Here is a 22,324-nt window from a genome sequence, read left to right as displayed (position 1 = left end):
GATTCAAAGAGGCAGAGTACTACTGCCAGAAGGAACAAAAACAAGCTGGTCTGTTTAGCTTCCTCCCAAACAAAGCATGACCCCTGTCACCACCCAAAGGAAGGACTCCATGCCATCATTAAAATGAAACACACTTGTAATATCATAGATTTATATCTTTGCCATTTATTTTTAAAATCTTATTCAAAATATTAAATAATACAATTTCAGATATGAAAAATTACTGCAATAAAACAGTTCAGGTGTATTTCCACTGTGCTCCCCTTCCTTATCAGGACAGTAAATTGTCCACCTGAAAGAAACGGTGGACTGCCCTACTTCTTCCATCTTCACACAAAGCACATGCCCACTGGCTCACCTGGGCTTTCTGAACAGGTGTTCAACATATAGTAAGGGTTGTTTTCTAAAAAGTTGCAGTGACATTTGTAAGTCAACCATGGTTCAAATCACATATTTACATACTGATCAACTCTTTATTATATAAAGACAGGCTAAAATGAAATACAGTAAATAATTTCCAGTTGCTGTGAAAAACAAAACAGAAGAAAATAAAACAAGTACGGGGGAGAAAAAGTCAGTGTACACATATATCCTTTATGTATACAAACAACTTCATTCAGGTATAATTTTAATTTGAAAGGCCTACACAAAATATTATTTAAGTGATAATGGCCCCTAAGATTTATTCAAACTTACTATAAAGTAATAAACTAAGTGAACAAATCTGATACAATTTCAAAATCTACTCCTTACTTGAAAGCTTGGAGGAACCCATGCTACAATCAATTGCTAACTAAAAGCAATTGTATGTGTATTTAATATTTTGCCACAATTTCTACTTCTAAATTTAATTCAGTAATTCAAGCCAATATATGGTATCTCTGTAACATTTTATCTATGTCCAATGCAAACTGCAGAGTCTCTCTATTCCCAGAATTTCTAGAGACATTTATTAATGTGTTGCCTAAAATTGCGGTCAGATTGAGCAATATCATTATCTTAAATTATGTTTAAATTATCCAGACATATGCAAATAAATTTTCCTGAAAGAAAAAATGATACTTATATGCCAAGCACTATTACACACATCCTTGTAGATTACAGTTTGGGAGCACAAAATGTGTGCTAAAAAAATAGTACTTGGATGGCAGAAAGAGAATCTGAGCCAGCAGTTCCAGATAATGTTAGGATTTAGTTGAAGGCTAGGATCTTTTAAAACTAACATTACTAATACTTCCAGAAGAAGTACAATAAAGAAATCTAAAACAAAACTAACAGATAATGCTTAGCTCCACATTCTGGACACCTGATTAAATTTACCTCTAAAAGTGTAGATAAAAAATTATATACTCCTTGTCTGTGATATTTCATTTCCAAAGCACCAAGGCAAAATAAAGAGAGACCCCCCCCCATCTCTCATTTAAGTACCAACTGCCTATGGCAAAACATCTGCACAATATTATATAAAAAAGTCAAGCAAATAAAATTACATAATAAGCAAACTCAAATCACAGTGCTTTAAAAAATATAATCATTGGTAATCTTCAGAGAAGGCATGGCCTCATTAACATTCTGGTCTAGACGATGATATTCCACTGTTTTGGAACAAAGACCATCACGCCATTTTCTGCTCTGAACCAGAAGGAAAATCTGGGAAAAAATAAAATAAAATAAATTAGATATGCCAAAAAGAAAATAGAGGATATGCTAAAAGTATAACAAGTATAAAAAGGTTTTATACAAGCCTAGGTTCCCAAATTCAAAAAGTAAAAAAAAATAACAAAAGGGCTTTATTTTCCCTCTTGTAAACAAAAACAGAGCTACTCAAATTTCAATGTACAGAGTGCTTGCTGAAGACTGATTCTGGATTCTATCTATAGAAATGAATTAGAAAACCACAGTGGAGCCCAGGAGCCTGCCTATTTAACAAGTCCCTTAGATGTTTAGAACAGATATGGCCCAACATTTCAACACTGGGATAGAGTATCACTGGCACTCAAAATAAATATGTAATGATTTTACAGCCAGGAAGAAAAATTATTAAATACTATTAAGTTCAATGCTTGCTTAATTAGAAGTATTAAATTAACAATCTTTCTGGGACACCTGGGGGTCTCGGTCATTAAGTATCTGCCTTCGACTCAGGTCATGATCCCAGGGTCCTCGGATCGAGCCCCATGTCAGGCTTCCTGTTTGACAAGAAGCCTGCTTCTCCCTCTTCCACTCGCCCTGCTTATGTTCCCTCTCTCACTATGTCTCTGTCAAATAAATAAATAAAATCTTAAAAAAAAAAAAAAACTTTCTCCATAAATATTCCCACTGAAGTAGCAATGGTAACTTAAGATGTAATATCTCTTTTTCAAAAACCACTAGGCTTTGGTTTTGCTCATTAAAAAACAATTCGACTTCTTTTTTTTTAGAAGCACACAACGTAAAGCAATCTGTCTGTAATTTGTTAAAACATACCACAAGTTTATAAACTGATCAGACATCTTGAAATTTTACCATCAATTTAAACTGACTGAAAAAGAAAAAAATTCTGAATTATCAAAACATTAATAAGAAATAGGACTGAGATAATAAAGGGCAATTAGAGGGGCTGAAAACCCCAAACATACCTTCCTTTTGTTGTGATATGTAATGTAAACAACAGCAATACAAAAAGCAAAAATAATAAGATGAAAAAAGAAATGACTATCTTCCTCTTCAATATTTGAGGATGGGGTCTTAAAAGATCTCACTGACTGTTCAATTTCCATGTAGTTCCTGTTTTCTTCCAGAGCCTCACTGGACTCCTCATCCCTGGGGCTGGTGGTCCAGTCATAGTCTGGTTCTCCATAGTCTCCATTGTCCAGAGTGTCTTTGGCAGTGGACGGAGAACTCTTGAGTGTGAGAAGATCCTCCTCCTCTATGCTGGGATCTTCATTGTTATCTATTTCCTCTTGAGACAGCGAAGTAGTAGGTGAGGGATGAGGGGCTACAGATGCCCCTCCACCTTTCTCTGTACTAGTTGTGGGTCGGAGAGTGGTGCTGATGTGGAAGACAGAAAGGTTGGTTTGGTTTTCATGTGTTAAAGCACTCATATTTGGAGCAGAAACATCTTGCTGAGGTACAGCGTGGCCCGGCAAATCAGTACGTGGTTGAGCTAGAATAAAGAATATTAAACTGAAAGCTCCAACTTCATCTCCACCAGGCTACAAGCATATTTACCTAAATTTTTCACTAAGCATTTCTCTTTGCCAAATTCCTTTCCCTTGAGAATTTAATAAGTCTCAATGGCCAGCAATCAGTTGCATGTCTTCTTAGTCAACTATTCATCAGGTAATAACTCTTTAGCCAGAAAGTAACAAGTTTAGCACCGTAAAAGACCTACAACATTACACAGCCTGTCATCAAAAGAAAAAGGAAAGAATAGAGGGGGTAACTTTGGATCACAATGGTAAAATTCACACAAAGCTCTTTCTTATCCATCCCCTCTGTTTTCATTTCAAAAAGGGGCTGGACTTCAATAACCCTTGTCCAGACTGCACCCCATCTCCAGAAGAGAAAGACTGGTGGCTGATCCTAGCTCAAGCAGGTCACAAACTAGATACAGAATGTGAACCTAACGGGTGCCTTGGTGGCTCAGTCAGTCAGGCATCTGCCTTTTGGCTGAGGTCATGATCCCAGAGTCTGGGGATAAAGCCCTGAGTCTGGCTCTCTGCTTAGCAGGGAGTCTGCTTCTCCCACTACCTTTGACGCTCACCCTGCTTGTGCTTTCTCTCTCTCTCAAATAAATAAATAAAATCTTTCTTAAAAATGTGAACCTAAATATTTTCAATACAACAAATTTAAGAGGAGCTATAAGCAAGCTGTAGTCAGCATTTCTAAGTGATACTAGAACCTGAAGACCAACTTCCTTTCTTTTTTCCTTCCTTCTTTCCTTTCTTTCTTTTAGGTACTCTTAGGAAGAAGAACGCAAAAACTAAAGGGGAAGAAACGGAAATTGGATTAGAAACTTGAAAACTAAGTATGAACTAGACTATTTTATTTTTTTTAATATTTTATTTATTTATTTGACAGACCGAGATCACAAGTAGGCAGAGAGGCAGGCAGAGAGAGGAGGAAGCAGGCTCTCTGCTGGGCAGAGAGCCCAACGCAGGGCTTGATCCCAGCACCCTGAGGTCATGACTGAGTGGAAAGGCAGAGGCTTTAACTCACTGAGCCACCCAGGCACCCTGAACTAGACTATTTTAAAGATTGGGGAAGGCAATCCAGAATGGGAATGACACCAAATACGTACAAGCTCTTATTTCCCTATGCTCCCACCCACTTAGTATGGTTTACTGAAGTAGTTTAAATTACAGAAGTAACTCTATACACCAAAAGTTCAGAAGAATCCCTGCTGAAATTTAACAGTGTTTCTAATATACAATCTAATGTAGTATCTGTTGAAAAGCTTCAAGAATATCCATTATACTTGTAAAAAAAATGAACTGTCTGGGGCACCTGGGTAGTGTAGTCAGTCAAGCATCTAACTTGATTTTGGCTCAGCATCTCAACTGAGATTTCGGTTCATGATCTCAGCATCGTGAGATCAAGCCTGTGTTGGGCTCCACATTTAGCGGAGTCTGCTTAAGACTCTTTCTCCTTCTCCTTCTGCCCTTCCCCAATTCGTGCTCTCTCTCTCTCTCTCTCTCTCTCTATCTCTCTCTCTCTCTCTGAAAGTATATAAATCTTTTTTTTTAAAGATGAACTGTCACATGAGATCTAAAAATACAAAGATACTATTTTAAAGCCTGTCAAATTAAAGTAAAATATTTTATAGGGGTAAGATTAAACCAAATCATTCCTGGCTTTCACAAACATGTGCATGCATGTAAATCAACAACCTAACAGACCACTCTTTGTTCAAACATGTAATACTTGAATACATGAATACACTCTGGTTTGTGTATCATAGTTGACACCTCTTTTGTATAGAAAAAATGGCTAGTTTCAATGAGACTGAATGGAATCTCTTAGAAAAAATAATTAGTAAATTGGTTTAAAAAACTTAGTAAATTAGTAAAACTGCCTTAAAGTATTTTCAACAGTTGGCTCCTTGAAACTTTCCATTAGAAAAAAAAAACAAAGAAAGAGGGCCTACAATTGAGTACAGTAGTCAGAAAACTATTAACAAGAATTTCTTAAAAGACTTTTTATATTTGCATTTACAAATTACTATTTCTCTGGTATATATAACTTTCCTGTTGAAGTTAGGGAAAATATGATTTAAAAGCCAATTTTTTAAAAGATTTTATTTTTTTATTTGAGAGAGAGAGAGAATGAGAGGAGAAAGGTCAGTGGGAAAAGCAGACTCCCTGTCAAGCAGGGAGCCCTATGTGGGACTCGATCCCAGGACTCCAGTATCATGACCTGAGCCGAAGGCAGTCACTCAACCAACTGAGCCACCCAGGTGCCTCAAAAGCTAATTTTTTTAAAACTGGGAGCCAACTAACTAATCTTCACTTTTTAAAAAATTGTTTTTCTATATGTGACTTTTAGAATAATCATGTATAGTGCTCATTTCAGCAGCACATATACTAAAATAGAACAATCATGTATATTTAAAGGACACAAGCTGATAGGAGTGCGAATGACTGTAATTATCCCCACCTCCCACCCCTTTCCATGTCCAGAAACCGATCCACTGTGCACTCTGGAATCCAGTGAGATATCAGCAAATCCCTTTTTTTATCCCTTATTTTCTTTTTATAACTGAAAACTGGTCTCCCTTAAAGATACAGTTTCCCTGAAGTCCTTTTAACTAACATTTGTTTATTCGCCCACATCCTCGCACCACTGGGTTTGGAAGAGAGGAAAGTATTCTGGGGTGGGGGTGGGGGGGTGGAGCAGAAGGGCCCTTCCAAACCATTCTCCCATTCCCCTCCTTCAATGCACCGGCCTTGATTCTCCCATCATCAGCTATAACCCACTAATCTTTGTCCATCAAAGGTTCCTATTCTCAATGATTTTAGCTCCTGGCTAAAATCAGTTCATCCCACCCAAGTGCTCCTGTCTTGAATTCAAAATCCTTGACCTCTCTTCTGATAAGCCAGACCTTCCCCTTACCTTATCAAACTTATCAAACCTTAACTTATCAAACCATGGTCACTATCATCACAACTCTTCCATAATCTCAACTGCATGCAACATACTTGCTGACATGACCACCTATCCTAATTCATTCCCTTGCCTTCATAGTCCAAAAGGACCTACAATTCTCTGATTCCACAATCTTTTCAGTCCCCCATGACCACCATCCCATCCTTGCCCAATACCCTTGTCCTTTCTCTTTACCAAGATTCAGTTTTGTAGTCAGCCATGAACCCTCCCTTATGTACACCTCCACCCCCTTCCCCCTTGCTCACGCTGTCCCATTCACTTGGCAAGGCTACAACCCAAGTTCAATCAAACTCTCTGACTACTCCCCATCTGCACCAAGCAGCTAAACATGGCTGGAAATAAATACACAATCATGTCACCATTTTTATTTCATTTTAAATTCAATGCCAAAGATTCAGGTGTATGTAATGTTGCTGGCAATTATACTGTATATTTCTAATCCATTTAGCCTCCCACTCCCTTAGAAGACCACTCCATTCACATGCTCCTCTGTTCTCAAAAACACCTTCTCTGTTGTCCTCATTTTCAATGGATGGCATTACTTCCTAACTGCTCTGAGAAAAAGGAAGCCATGAGAAGAAAATTTACATGAACTACCAGAACTCTAGACTTATAAATCCAACTGCTACTTGACATCTCCTCTTGGATGTCTGACTTTCAAATTAACGTATTCAAAATGAATTCTTACTTAGGCTTCCAGAAGAATGGGAATAGACAAAATTTTCCCTATTCCTCCACTGAAAACAACTAACCCTGGATATTATATATAAAATAACATAAGACTCCGAAAGGTGCAAAGAATAAGGCAGAGTGGTTAGAGAACTCGGGACCTGAGGAACAACCTAGTTGTGACTTCCCTGGATTTTCTTTTTACCTCACGTATTCTAGACCTGTAGCTGAAGAAACCAACATGGAAACATCAACAAGTATGTATAAAAACATGCCCTCTCCTGTCCCACTGCAAAAAAAAAAAAAAAAAAGCCTGTTCTCGCTAACCAAAAAAATTAGGAGAGAGGCAGCCTAGCAAGAAAGAAAACTTTAGACAATGACTGCTCTACTCCAGGCAAACACACGCACACACTGTAGCTCTGCTCCCATCCATATGAGCAAAGGCCAAGTAGAAAGCCTATTGCAGAAGCCACCTTCTGCAGGCTGTAACAAGGTGCCTCTTCCCCCTCCACAGCGTAATGGTGTCAGAAGAGGCCTAGTATAGAGTCAAGACTTTAATCATCATCCAGTAGTAACAAGGCCACCCCCACCACTAGATAAGGAGAGACAGAACTCCTACCCTAGTCCAGAAGTAACAAGAAGACCATCACCCTTTGCGTGTCAACAGAGATCAAGTGGAGACCCTAGAGTTCTACATCTACCTGACAGTACTGTGCAGCAACCCCCTCCTCCCCTGCCAGAGCAATGTCATAAAAAGCCAACTAAAAGAGAAAGTTAAGACCCAAGTCTTAAAAACACAAACTCCCACAACTCACCCAGTATGAAATACATCATGTGAATAGCCCTATAACTATTAACACACTTGAATCTTTAATTTTAAAACTTCCAAAGAATTAATCTCCAGTCCCAAATGGTTTTATGGAGAATTAAATGTTTAAAGAACTATCCCCAACTCTACAGAATCTCTCCCAGAGAACATGAGGAAACACTGTGCAATTTATTTTATGAAGCCAATATTATTATCTTGGTACCAAAACCAAAACCACTACAGAAAAAGAAAACTACACACTAATATTTTTCATGAACATAGCTACAAATTCCTTAACAAAATATTAGCAAATAGAAATCAGTAATATATAAAAAGAATGATATTCCATGAACAAAGGTTATTCCAGGGTGCAAAACTAATTCAGTATTCAAAAATCAATCAGGGGCACCTGGGTGGCTCAGTGGGTTAAGCGTCTGCCTTTGGCTCAGGTCATGGTCTCAGGGTCCTGGGATCCAGCCCCGCATCGGGCTCTCTGCTCAGCAGAAAGCCTGCTTCCTCCCTCTCTCTCTGCCTGCCTCTCTGCCTACTTGTGATCTCTCTCTCTGTCAAATAAATAAATAAAAATTTAAAAAAAAAATCAATCAATACAATCTACCATATTAACAAGCTAAATAAACCTTGACCTAAGTCTCACACCTTATACAAAAATGAACTAAAAATGGATCACAGGAGCACCTAGCTGGCTCAGTCAGAGGAGCATGTGACTCTTGATCCTCGGGTCATGAGTCCAAGCCCCACATTGGGTGTAAAGATTACTTTAAAAAATAACAATAATAAATAAATACAATAAAAATATAAATGGATCACAAATTTTTTTAAAGATTTTATTTATTCAAAAAAAAAAAGATTTTATTTATTCCTTTGAGAGAGACAGAGACCACAAGCAGAGGGAGAAAGAGAAGCAGACCCCCCCCCACCCCCTGCTGCTGAGCTGTTAGCCCAACACAGGACTGGATCCCAGGACCTGGAGATCACGACCTGAGCCGAAGGCAGATGCTCAACCATCTGAGCCACCCAGGCACCCTTGGATCACAAATTTAAATATAAAATGTAGGGATACCTAGGGGCTCAGTCAGTTAAGCATCCAACTCTCGGTTTCAGCTCAGGTCATCATCTCAGGGTCATGAGATCAAGGCCACCTCCGGCTCCACACTCAACACAGATTCTGCTTGGAATTCTCTCCCTCTTTCTTTCTCTTCCCCTGGGCTCCTCCCCTTGCTCTGGAGTGCACACCCGTGCTTGCTCTCTCAAATAAATAAATAAATCTTTAAAAAATAAAAATAAATGTAAAATCATAAAGCTTTTAGAAAAAGACAAAGGGAAAAAATCTTTAGAATCTACGACTAGGCACAAATTTGTAGACCTGACACCAAAAGCACAGTACATAAAAAGAAAAAAAAAATCCATAAATTTGATTTATCAAAATGAAAAACTTGTGCCCCATGAAAGACTTTCCTGTGAGGATAAAAAGATAAGCTATACAAAGGAAGAAATATTTGTGAGACCAAATGCAAAAAAGGACTAGTATCCAGAATACATTAAAAAAACCTGAAAACTCGGGGCTCAGTGGCTTGGGCCTCTGCCTTTGCCTAAGGTCATGATCTCGGGGTCCTGGGATTGAGCCCTGCATTGGGCTCTCTGCTCAGCGGGGAGCCTGCTTCCCCCTCTCTCTCTCTCTGCCTGCCTCTGCCTACTTGTGATCTCTCTGTTAAATTAAAAAAAAAAAAATCTGAAAACTCAAAAATGAAAAACCTAACAATCCAATTAGAACACAGGCAACAGACACAGAGGCACATTTCACCGACGAGAATATCAGATGGCAAATAAGCACAGGAAAAGATACTAGCCACTAGGGAAATGCAAATTAAAACCACAATAAAGATATCACTGTACACCTATCAGAATGACTAAAATAAAAAGTAATGACAACACCAAATATTGGCAAAGATGCAGAGAAGCTAGATCACTTAAATGCTGCTGGTGGTAACATAAAATAGGACAACTATGCCAGAAAACAGTTTGGCAGTTCCTTAAAAAACTAAATACGTAACTACCATATGAACCAGCTACTGCACTCCAGGGCATTTATCCCAAAGAAATGAAAACTTACAATCACACAGAAAATCCATATATGAATGTTTGCAGCAGCTTTAATCATAAAAGCCAAAAACTGGAAGCAACCCAGATGTCCTTCAAAGGATGAATGGTTAAACAAGTGCAGTGTGTCTATATAATATCAGAGTATTACTCAGCAATAAAAAAGAACAAACTACTGACACACGAAACAACTTGATGAATCTCCAAAGAATTACGCTAGGTAAAAAAATAAAAATTGGGGCACCTGAGTGGCTCAGTCGTTAGGTGTCTGCCTTCAGCTCAGGTCACGATCCCAGGGTCCTGGGATCGAGTCCCACTTCGGGCTCTCTGCCCTGCGGGAAGCCTGATTCTCCCTCTCCCACTCACCCTGCTGTGTTTCCTCTCTCACTGTGTGCCTCTCTGTCAAAAAAATAAATAAATAAAATCTTTTTTTTTTTAATTTAATTTAATTTAAATTTTAAAAAAGCCAATTCCAAAAAGTTACATACTATATGATTTCATTTATATCACATTCTTCAAATGATAAAATTAAAGAAATAAAGAACAGATAGTGATTGTCAGGATTTCAGGATGGAGTGGGGATAGGAAGGAAGTAGGAGTGACTATAAAGCAACACAAGAGGCTGATGAAAATGCTCTTTATCTTGACTGTATCCATGTCAATACCATGGTTGTGACATGGTACTACAGTTTCTTAAGATGGGGAAATGGGTAAAGGGTATACAGGATCTATATTATTTCTTATAATTGCAAGTGAATCTACAAGTATTTCAAAATAAAAATTTTAAGGAAATATACTTTTACTTCTCACTCCAAAAAGAGTAAGGCCTTCTAAACCCTCTGCCTGCTTCTACTTTAACTCCTACTGTCTGCTTTTGACATAGCAGTCAGAGTCATCCTGTAAAAACATAAGTTCAATTATGCTTAAAACCCTCTGGGAGCTCTCCATTTCTCTCAAATGTAAAACTCTAAGTCTTTGTAATAGCCTACAAGATCCTACATGATCTGGCACCCATTATCTCAACCTCATCTCTTACTAAACTCCCAAACTACTCTATCCCTGTTGCCTACTTAACAGATAGCAATACCTGTTTACTGAATATGCTCTTGACCCAATTCTCACCACAAACCCTACACTACTTCCCAAGTAGCATCTTTGCACCTATCACACCCTCTGAAAAGCCTTTCCCATAGTTTTCAGCCAGGCAAAACCCCACTCATTCTTCTAAGGGTATCTCCAATGTCACTCCATTTGTTATTATAACTCCAATACCTAGCACCAAGTAGGAGCAAAATTAGTAAGTATTATTCAGGGGTGCCTGGGTGGCTCAGTGGGTTAAGCCTCCCTCTGCCTTCAGCTCAGGTCATCATCTCAGGGTCCTAGGATCAAGCCCCGCATTGGGCTCTCTGCTCAGCAGGGAGCCTGCTTCCCCCTCTCTCTCTGCCTGCCTCTCTGCCTGCTTGTGATCTCTCTCTCTCTCTCTCTCTCTCTCTCTCTCTGTGTCAAATAAATAAAATCTTTAAAAAAATAATAAGTATTGTTCAAGGAGTAAAAACTTGGACCTCCTGGCCCTCCACTCCTTCAAATCAGAGAATCTGATTTAGTCAGAAATGAAGAGTATTCAGAACAAAGTGACTCTGACTTTATGGATTTAATTGTTGAGCTTCTACAATTGTATGTATTACTTTAGATTTCTAAATGTTTCACTTTTACCCTTTTCTATTTGATATTACCACTCTAGCTAAAACAACTTTTTTTTCTTAAAGATTTTATTTATTTATTTGACAGAGAGAGAGAGATCACAAGTAGGCAGAGAGGCAGGCAGAGGCGGGAGGAAGCAGGTTCCCTGCTGAGCAGAGAGTCCTATGCGGGGCTCAATCCCAGGACCCTGAGACCGTGACCCAAGCCGAAGGCATAGGCTTAACCCACTGAGCCACCCAGGCGCCCCTGAAACAACATTTTAAAAATGACTTTCTACAGTAAATTATCTTCTACGGGTCCCTTTAAAAAACTGTCTTAAAATAGATTACATCAATAATTCTTAAACAAGAATGCAGAGTACCCTGAGAATTCACTCAGAATGGGCACTGAGGCAACAGTGCCTCAAAAATTAAACATGTTACACATTAAATTTAGGTGATCATTTGGGAGCAATCCGATGGCAAACACAGAAAGTAGGCACTTTTGAAATGACGTGGTAAGACCTAATCATAAGGTGATCATCCAGTGATTCAAAACAATGCTTATATTAATTTTTTTAGATTCTGTCAAAATAAAAATATAAAACTTTAAAATCCTTACAGATTGCCAAGAATACAACCAAGTACTGCAATTTTAAGAAACCTAATATGAGGGGTGCAGGTGGCTCAGTGAGCAGGCGAGAATTCTACCACTGAACCACCAATGCCCAGTAAGTGGCTCCGTGGGTTATAGCCTCTGCCTTTGGCTCAGGTCATGATCCTAGGGTCGTAGGATAGAGCCCCACATCAGGCTCTCTGCTCAGCAGGAAGCCTGCTTCCCTTCCTCTCTCTCTCTCTCTCTCTCTCTCTCTCTCTCTGCCTGCCTCTCTGCCTACTTGTGATCTCTGTCTGTCAAATAAATAAAAAAAATAAAATAAAATCTAAATAAAAAAAGAAACCTAATATGAAACAAGTTTAAATAAATCTAATGCAGTAACTTCCCATGCTTACTTGAAGTTTGGAACTCAACACATCTTATTTGGCTGTTATTTTTTTATTAGAAGAGTAATTACGTTGGAGTGCCTGGGTGGTTCAGTCTGTTAGGTGTCTGCCTTTGGCTTGGGTCATGATCCCAGGGTGCTGAGACTGAACCCCGAATTGGGCTCCCTGCTCACCAGGGCTCCCAGGCTCAGCAGTAGCCTCTCCCTCTGCTCCTCCCCCTGCTTGTGTTCTCTCAAAATAAATTTAAAAATCTTTAAAATAAAAAAATATATAAACAAAAGAGTAATTACTTGAAATTGCTCTATCATAAGGTAAGCTTACAAAAAACACTTCTCTTACCAAAGTTTTACAAATGCCATGCTGCACTGCAACGTAGCTGCTCCCTTCTTAAGAGCATATGTTAGTTTACATTCAAATTATTTTTAGTAGAGAATAAGAATTTTAAATTGACAGAAAGACTTAATTAAAAAAAAAAGAAAGATTATATAAAATGTCCCAGTTTAGTTGAAGCAATATTTATGGCACTCTAATAAATAGAGATAAGAAGACACACTCCCCCCTTGCTTAACCCTCCCTACAAAATTTTCAACCAGGGGTAAAGCTGTTTATGACCTACAGTTACCAGCTATATATCCCTTAAATTGTATGTCTTAGTCATTCCAGTAAGAAATATAAATCCTTAAATGTCAGGTTTTATCTTAAATGATTAAATAACCAAAACAATCATACTACGTAAGTACTTTAGGAAAAGGAATATCTGCATCAACCAAAGAAATCCTTGTTATACTCTACTCTTGATGAAAGGGCCTTGGGAAAATGAATCTCAGTCCTTCTCCACAAACTTAAAATGTTTCTGGGATGGTGGCTGCCCTGCCCTCAGTGCTGCTGGGGAAACCTAAGGAAGTAACCACAGCACTGTAGTAGATGAATGTATGGCTAGACAAGACAGCCCCTGCTGGCAAATAAGAAAACACTATCCCATTCACACTGTTTTTCATCTGAAAATTCAAAAAAGATAAGAAGAGCAGGGCTATGTCTGCCTAAAGAAAAAAGGGAATACTAAACAAAATACTGCTTAATCATTACAAATTCTTATTAATAGATTTGTCCCCCTAAGTCTCGGGCCCCATTACACACTTCTTTATTTCCTGATAAAGCCTTCAATATCTTTATTCACAATGTAACATTTCTAAGAAAAGAAATACTTAATCATGTAGCATTATTTACAACAGCCAAGATATAGAAACAACCTAAATGCCTACAGATGGACAAATAGGTAAATATGTGGTATGTATATACAATGGAATAATACTCAGCCACACACTCACAAAAAATGAAATACAGCATTTGTGACAACATGGATGGACCCTGAAGCACTATGCTAATTGAAATAAGTCAAACAGAGAAAGACAAATACCATATGATTTCACCTCTATGGGGGGGGGGGGGCGGATATCAAAACAACAAACAAGTCAAACTCATAGAGAAGAGACTGGTGGTTGCCAGAAAAGAGGGAATTGGAGGTTGGTGAAATGGTAGAGGAGCAAAAAAAAGAAGAAACTCCCAATTACAAAATAAGTCATGAGGATGTAATAAATAGCATGATGACTATGGTCAGTAATAGAGTAATGCATATTTGAAAGCTGCAAAGAGTAAATCTTAAAAGCTCTTATTACAAGAAAAAAAATTTTGTAACTGTTACAAAATGTGGTATGTTGTAACTACATTTATTGAAGTGGTCAGTTCCCGTTGTACACGAATATCAAATTTATGTTGTACACCTGAATCTAGCATGTTATATCCTCATCATACCTAAATAAATAATAAAAAGAATTTTAATAAAAATTTTTAAATGAAATAAAATCCTACGGCTCTGTTTAAATGAAGCAGTCTTTTCCAGCTAACCCAGGACACAAGGAACCATGTTTACCAACAATCTCCCTTGTCGCCTTCCTCCTCTCCTCCTCCCAAGCCCCTCAGGAGCCCAAAGCCTCAATATTCTGGCTCTTTACCAAGCACCAGAATCTCCCAGATCTTGGAGATGCACCAGTATCCTAAGACAGCTTTCTTCCCTTCACTTTTGCTCTCCAAAATTACTCCATCAGCTCAGTCCGGTCGGTGTCCCGGTCCACCCTCGTCTTTACCACTTACCTCACGGTTCCGGAAACCGCCCACACTCCCCTGGCCCTGCTAGACCCCTGAGTGCCTACCCCCACCCCGCCCCCAACCAACCCCGCCGTTGGGACCCTCTCTAGACACCACACCTCCTAACCGCGGTCATCTCCTCAGCATCTGTACCCTCTGTCCCCTCACGACTCGGAGTAATTTCGGAGAGCTCACCACTGCCATACCCTGTAGCAACCCATTCTTCAAAACTCTCTAGACACCACCACCACTCCTCCCTCCACGCCCATCTACATACTCTGCTCCCCGCTCCCTGGATCCTCACATCTCTCATCCCCATTTCTCGGCTTCTCAGAGACCCCACTTCCTCAGACTCCCTTAGACACCCTACTCTCCGTCCTCGCCCCTAGAGACCCTACCCTGTCTACACAGTTCCATCTGCTCCCGACACTCCGAAGCGTCTTTTCCCCGGTCGGGCCTGTCTCCCCGCCCGTGCTGGCCCTCCGCGTCTTCCCGCGCCCGCCCTGCCGCCGCGCCCCCTTTACCACTGGACATGGTGGCGGACGCAAGCAGGAGCGCCGGGACCAGCGGCCACGCCAATACTCCGGGGACCTGAAGGCCAGGCGAAGGCCGCAGTTTCCTTTGCACGGTTCCCCTCATCCTCCTCAAGGTAGCAGCGGCCATAACGGACTCCGCCAGGAGCCTGCGCGGTTGCTAGGCTCTACGTCATGACATCAGACACTGCGTAAGGCACCTCGGCGGGAGGCATCTACGTCCCAACGTGATGACGTCACAGCCCAGCGCGGCGCTCAGGAACCACCCAAGCCCCTGGCGGGTTGAGGCTGTAAAGTGTTAGATGTAGAGAGGGTCAGAGCGCGGCCCTCCCTGCCTGCCATGTGATGGGATACTCCAGAGTTCCGGGAAGTATTTTAAAACATTGGCTTTTGTTTCTTTTAAAGACTATTTTTCAGAAATCTCTATACCGAAAGTGGGGATCGAACTTACAACTTTGAGATCAAGTGTGGCATGCTTTATGGACTGAACCAGCCTGGTGCCCCTAAAACATTGTTAGAAGAAAGGGGCACCGGATGTCTCAATGGGTTAAGCTCAATGGGATGTCTCAATGGGTTAACCAACTTTTTTTTATTAAACTCAATTAATTAACATATAGTGTATTATCAGTTTCAGAGACAGAGTTCGGTGATTCATCAGTGTTATATAACACCCAGTGCTCATTCCATTAGGTGCCCTCCTTAATGCTCATCAGCCAGTTGCCCATCCCCCCTCCTCCCACGCCCCCCCCCCCTTTCCCTCCAACGACCCTCAAATTGTTTCCTATAATTAAGAATCTCGGGGTTTGTCTCCCTCTCTGATTTCATTTCATTTTATTTTTCCCTCCTTTCCCCTGTACTCCCGTTTTGTTTCTTAAATTCCACATAGGAGTGAAATCATAGGATAATTGTCTTTCTCTGATTGACTTAATTTAAGCGGCCAGCTCTTGATTTTGGCTAAGATCACCATCTCAGGCGGTGAGATCAAGCCCCACCTCCATGCTTGGGGGGCACTCTGCTTGGGATTCTCTCTCCCTCTGCCTCTCCTGCTCTCTCTTTCTCTCAAATACATTAAAATCTTTTTTAAAAAACACTGTTGAAAGGGAAGTAGCTGCCCTCCCTCTCCCAAAGGCAAATGAAACCCAACTGTTCACAGCAGCTGTATCTAGGTGGTGGAATTATAGGTAAATGTTTTACTTTTTATCTTTCTCCTAATTATTACTTCAACAGATATTTAGCAAATTCTCATATTTCAGTATACAGCAATTAACAAACCACATACCCTTTGTACAGTTTGTGAAGAAGACAATAGTGTAAAATACACACTATACAATGGTAAAGGTGTAATGGAGAAAAAGCACGAAAAGTGGGCCAGGAAGTAGGGTGCAAACAGCCTCCACATTTCCTATAATAAGCTTCTGTTATTTTTTAAATTTTGTGACTTAAAACCCCCAATATATGAAAATGCAGATTTAGCATTCCCTCACAGCCTTGACACATGCTTTGGCCTGTGTGTTCTGCAAATTTTTTTCTAAAAATGGATTTTACTGGGGCACCTGGGTGGCTCAGTGTGTTAAAGCCTCTGCCTTAGGCTCAGGTCATGATCCCAGTGTCCTGGGATTGAGCCCCGCATCAGGCTCTCTCCTCAGCAGGGAGCCTGCTTCCCCCTCTATCTCTGCCTGCCTCTCTGCCTACTTGTCATCTCTGTCTGTCAAATAAATAAATAAATAAAATCTTTTTAAAAAATGGGTTTTACTAAATGCCATTAGTAATAAAAAGTTGTCATAAACAGAGTGTCTGCAAATGTTTCTTAAATAAATGTCTATAGGCTTAAAATCACAGAAGTTCCACTTGATAGATCTGCAGGAAAATCATTGTGGCATGAAGCAAGACATTTGCTGTACCCATAGCTTCACCACTCTGATCTCCATGATTCCCACAGAAGAATCCTCCAGAGACACAGCTGAGCTGCCCCTCTAAGGAGGGGCCCCTCTTCTCTTGAATCTGGTTTCCCTTAACATTCATCTGGCCCCATTGACAGCTCAGAAACACACAAACTCTGTGTTGGTAAGAAAACTAAGAGGTCATTCATGTTCGTTTCCCTAAGCCCACCACAAGCCTAGACAGACTGAATGGTGCCCTTATTCCAAACCCTTCATGGTAGCCAGGATACAAAGTCTTCCCAAATTCCCTTGGAGCTCTCCGTTCTCTGAGTACACAAACCACCACTCAGTTTAACGAATAAGCCTCTTGATTCCAGCTTCTGCTTGTTGGGAGCTTTAGACATTAGCCTTTTTCCCTAATAAACTCACCTTCAATCTTCTCTTCTTTGTCCACTTTCTTTCTTTTGTCCCCACACCAGAATGTTTAGGTTCTCTTACTGATGAAATACCATGAACTCGGGGAATTTTGCACAATATTCTGACATACTGCATACAACAAGCAGATATTTATGTAAGTGGGGAGGGAAAATACTCTCAATATTCACAGGGCCCTTTGTACATTTCAAAATACCAGTACTGTAACTGGCATCTGACTGGGTGTACCCAACAACCATTTTGTGCCAAAATCTCTGGACAAATTCTCAAGTTCACTTTGAAATAGATACAGAGCCTCATGAACCCGACCGATGAAGACAGTATGACAAATACTGAGGCCAACAAGTTTTGGGAGACACAAAATGCTTAAGTAAATCTTGTTTGGCATTGTCACTTCCAAACATCCATTCCACATATACACACATACACACATATACACACACACATACATACATATACATATATATTTGAATAGAAAAAAGTTCACATTTACTGAAGCTGGATAATATATACATAGTTTACTCTTCTACTTTGTAAATGTTTGAAATTTACATTGTCATTATTAAAAATCTAAATTGCAGAATTCTAGGGCGCCTGGGTGGCTCAGACAGTTAAGCATCTGCCTTTGGCTCAGCTCATGATCCCAGGATCCTGGGATTGAACCCTGAGTTGCGCTCCATGCTTAGTGGGGAGGCTGCCTCTCCCTCTTCCTCTGCTGCTCCCTCTGCTTGTGCTCTCTCATCTGTCAAATAAATAAAATCTTTTTAAAAAATAAATAATACATGGGGCGCTTGGGTGGCTCAGTTGGTTAAGTGTCTGGCTTCGGCTCAGGTCATGATCCCAGGGTCCTGGGATCAAACCCCGCATTGGGGTCCCTGCTCGCCAGGAAGCCTACTTCTCCTTCTCCCACTCCCCCTGCTGTGTTCCCTCTCTCTCTTGGTCTGTCCCTGCCAAATAAATAAATCTTAAAAAGCCTCTGCCTTTGGCTCAGGTCGTGATCCCAGGGTCCTGGGATTGAGCCCATCAGGCTCTCTGCTCAGCAGGGAGCCTGCTTCCCCCTCTCTCTCTGCCTGCCTCTCTGCCTACTTGTGATCTCTGTCAAATAAATAAAATCTTAAAAATATATATATAAATAAGTAAATCTTAAATAAATAAATAAATATACATATATAAAATAAAAATTTTAAAAGGGGTAAGGTGTGGCTGGTGCTCCTCCTCGAGATTTCGAGTTTGAGAGGGATTTGACAGTAAGGGAATTCTTCCATTCCAGCTTTGAAGATGGGAGGTGACCATATGGCAAGGAATGCACTGGTCTCTTTGCTGAGAGGAACTCCCACTTGATGGCCAGCGAGGACACGAGGACCATTATCCTACAACTGAAAGGAGTTGAATTCTCTTACAACCATGTGAGCCTGGAAGAGGACCCCAAGCTCCAGACGAGAACACAGTCTGACAGACATACTAATTTCAGCATCATGAGAATCAACAGAGAACCCAGTCACACCATGCTAGACTTCTGAACTACAGGCCTGGGAAATAAATGAGTGTTGTTTTAAGCAACTATTTGGCTAATTTGTTATGCAACAATAGAAAACTAAAAATCTCTCTCACACACACACACACACACACAGTACAGACACAAATGCCAAGCAATCCCCTGTTTACTTATACTTTTATTAATAAAGACAACAGAAGAATGAGGTTTCAATATTTTATTCAAGTTTTACTTTAAGTGATGTTAATTACAGCATTTGAAGGGGAGGATCTAATTCCACACAAAATGGAAGCCATTAAACGGCTAAAAAATAAACTGAGTGGCGAAAATATAACAAGTCCAATTTCGATTCTGAGTGTTGTCACAATGCGATTACAGAGACTCTTCCTAGCTCAGAGCTGGGACTCTTAGAAGCTATTTCATACTCTGGTGCAAGGGCAGAAAACCACAACATGAGAGGGAATTAAGTCCTGAATTATTGGCTTCATCACATCCAACTTCTCCACCCTCAAAATGGCACAAAAGAAACAGCTACCACACCCTGCAGACTACTTTTGGTGTAAAAGAGGTGATGGACTGGAGTGGAAACAGGTCAGGAAAATCTGTCTAAAAAAGTCTCTTTCAGATGAGTGTGTACATTACCACCCATGAGTCTCTCCTTCCTTCAGACAGGAAACCCAGTTCAATTCTCAAGAAGTCATAATTTCATTCATGTACTCAATACCAATGAACAAAGTGCCTACAAATTATCAGCTTCCATTTGCAGCCATTTCTAGATAAAAAAGAAACCTGAACTCTCTAGAGGGGGCCCCAAGCTCCTCCAAGTCTGCAGCTCAAAGGACTTTTCCTGGAACTGGGTTTCTTCTGTACCTCTGAAAGGGTAACACCTTAAAGCTGAATCATCTTTAACCTGGAGGTCTAACATGATATTTAGCAATACTTGCATCCCAGACATACAACATTAAAAGGTACACTAAATTCTGAAGGTAGCTATGCTCAAAATAGTTTAAAATTAAACGATTGTACAGTATTCATTTATGCCTGAAATTCCAGTCCTAGACCAAGCTTGTGGCCGCCAGCATTGACATTCTTGCCATCCAGCAGAGCTGATAGCGTCAGTTTGATACCTGCAGGGGAACAGTCCCAGGGAGAGGGAAGAGGGAGGAGAGAACAGATAAGAAAGGTCAACACACAGAAGAAGAATGGTTAACATGCTAGGCATCTCAAAGCACACTGGCAAGACCCCAGTGAATTCAGAACCGGCTTCGACTGTGTGTGATCAGCAAAGCAAAACCACATGACCCATCAACGCCTCTTACTGATTACCACTGGACTAATTAATTGAGGCCTGGAATGAGCTTATAAAACACTAATTATTATTCCACAGCCTACCCAAATCCACTTTAGGGAGTCCACTTGTCTTTGTCCTCTCATCACCCCCTGCTACAATAATCTCTCTACCACTGGCACCAGGCAGCAAACTTCTTCAGCAAAAATGCCTTGAATGAATGAAACCTAACCATGAATCAGACACCATGGTCACACACTCAGCGTACACACAAACACACACACATGCATACAACTAACTGATGTTTTCCCTACAATAGCTTGATTCTGCTATCATGTACTCTTAGATTTCTAGAGCTCAAAGACCCAATTTGCCAAACTAACCCCACGATGGTACCATCTCCATAGCTCTAAGACACCATGGACTGGTCTAGCCAACTGTGCAGACGAGACCTGCACAACAGTTATACAGTGAGGATGATCTATGGTCTCGTTTTAAGAACCTGCTAGAAATAAGTATCGAGCATTATATACACACTGGAAAAACAGGGGAAAAAATAACCAAAAGTGTAATGTATGTTAGCCCTGGCCTTTTTCTTTCCTACTTACTACTTCTAGTCTCCAAATGTTTTATAATGACTCTATGTCCTTTTATAAACACTTCATTATAAAACTTTATATATACTCATCTATAATGTACAACACAGGTATTATATAAGTAGTAACATAAAGCAGCAAACCACCACCCCAATTTTTCTTTAAGAACTGATTTCACAAATTTATACAAGCAACACATACATACCTGGCTTTAGGGTCTGAGTGTATCCTAAACCTATCAGGCTGGAGTTGTTCACTTTAGCCTAGTCAAGAAAAAGATAAGACAGAGTGAAATTCTCAAGTACTTCTTGTTTCCATCTCCAAAATGAGTAAGAGCTCTGTAATCAACCACCCCTGGACTTCAGGATCAAATTCTTTTTCCTGACCACTTTGTTTATGGGAGTCATTAAATTTAACATGAAATATATCAAATCTGAGAGCTAAGTCTCAGAAAAGAAACTCAAAGAGTCAACACAACTGTCAATTAAAAGGAAATTATTATTTAAATTTGATTCCTTAAGGTATGAATGCCCAATTTCATTTATACTGTGTAGAGGTCTATATTTAAGTTATAACAGGTAAAGACTTTCATTTGTGGCCAGAGAAATATAAGCCTTTCTTATATGGAAGACTTTTTCAAAATCTGTTTGTTAGGATAAGGGAAAACAGCAAATGTCAGATGGAATATTGAGGCTCTTTTCTTTTTAAAGGCATAACATTGTTAGAATTTTCCTTTCATGGGGGCACCTAGGTGGCTCAGTTGGTTAAGTGCCTGCCTTCAGCTCAGGTCATGATCCCAGGGTCCTGGGATCGAGCCTGGCATTGGCTCCCTGCTCAGCTGGGAGCCTGCTTCTCCCTCTACCTCTGCCTCTGCTCATGCACGCTCCTCATTTTCTCTCACTCTCTTTCTCAAATATATAAAATATTAAAAAAAAAAAAAAAAGGTTTCCCTTCATGAAAAAAGGAAGCAAAACTCATAGTGACATCAAGAAGGTTTGGCAATGCCATTCCTGAACTTAAAATGAAATTAGAGGGGCGCCTGGGTGGCTCAGTGGGTTAAAGCCTCTGCCTTTGGCTCAGGTCATGATCCCAGGGTCCTGGGATCAAGCCCCTCATCAGGCTCTCTGCTCCACAGGGAGCCTGCTTCCCCTTCTCTCTCTCTCTGCCTCCCTCTCTACCTACTTGTGATCTCTGTCAAATAAATTAATAAAATCTTAAAAAAAAAAGAACATTAGAGTAAAAGAATGACTTAGCCAGTCATTTAAATTTCAGCACTTAGTGAATGCTGATTAATAATTAAGTTCAGGGGCACCTGGGTGCCTCAGTCAGTTAAGGGTCTGCCTTCAGCTCAAGTCATGGTCCAAGGGTCCCAGCACTGAGTCCAGAGTCAGGCTCCCTGATCAGTGGGGGTTCTGCTTCTCCTCTCCTGTTTGTGCTCACTCTCTTTCAAATAAATAAATAAAATATTTAAAAAGTAATTAAGTTGAATAAAGCAGTTGGGTCAATAATGATTTTGCCCTTGTTCTTCT

The 22,324-nt window shown here is 40.2% G+C and overlaps 2 protein-coding genes across 3 annotated transcripts in view; both read right to left on the bottom strand.

Annotated features, from left to right (window-relative positions):
- Positions 1 to 142: 142 nt before the first annotated feature.
- On the bottom strand, positions 143 to 15,258 carry C3H5orf15 (chromosome 3 C5orf15 homolog). Its single transcript, XM_046000946.1, has 3 exons — positions 15,093 to 15,258; positions 2,619 to 3,145; positions 143 to 1,650 (listed from the first exon to the last, which is right to left on the bottom strand). Exons 1-3 carry the CDS (start codon positions 15,229 to 15,231, stop codon positions 1,519 to 1,521), a joined length of 798 nt encoding a protein of 265 aa, XP_045856902.1. The 5' UTR covers positions 15,232 to 15,258; the 3' UTR covers positions 143 to 1,518.
- A 3,855-nt stretch (positions 15,259 to 19,113) lies between these two features.
- Positions 19,114 to 22,324, bottom strand: part of VDAC1 (voltage dependent anion channel 1) — a 29,635-nt gene continuing 26,424 nt past the window's right edge. For both annotated transcript variants that reach the window (XM_046000652.1, XM_046000654.1), the window contains exons 8-9: positions 21,001 to 21,058; positions 19,114 to 20,038 (exon numbers count right to left, since the gene is read on the bottom strand). In XM_046000652.1, the coding sequence (XP_045856608.1) occupies positions 19,947 to 20,038; positions 21,001 to 21,058 (150 nt within the window). In that variant the 3' untranslated portion in view covers positions 19,114 to 19,946. The remainder of the gene's footprint in view (positions 20,039 to 21,000; positions 21,059 to 22,324) is intronic.

This window comes from Meles meles, chromosome 3, assembly GCF_922984935.1.
Source record: "Meles meles chromosome 3, mMelMel3.1 paternal haplotype, whole genome shotgun sequence".
In the NCBI taxonomy this organism is placed as follows: Eukaryota; Metazoa; Chordata; class Mammalia; order Carnivora; family Mustelidae; genus Meles; species Meles meles.
The sequence above is the reverse complement of the archived record's forward strand: the minus strand, read 5'-3'. Positions and strand labels throughout refer to the sequence as shown.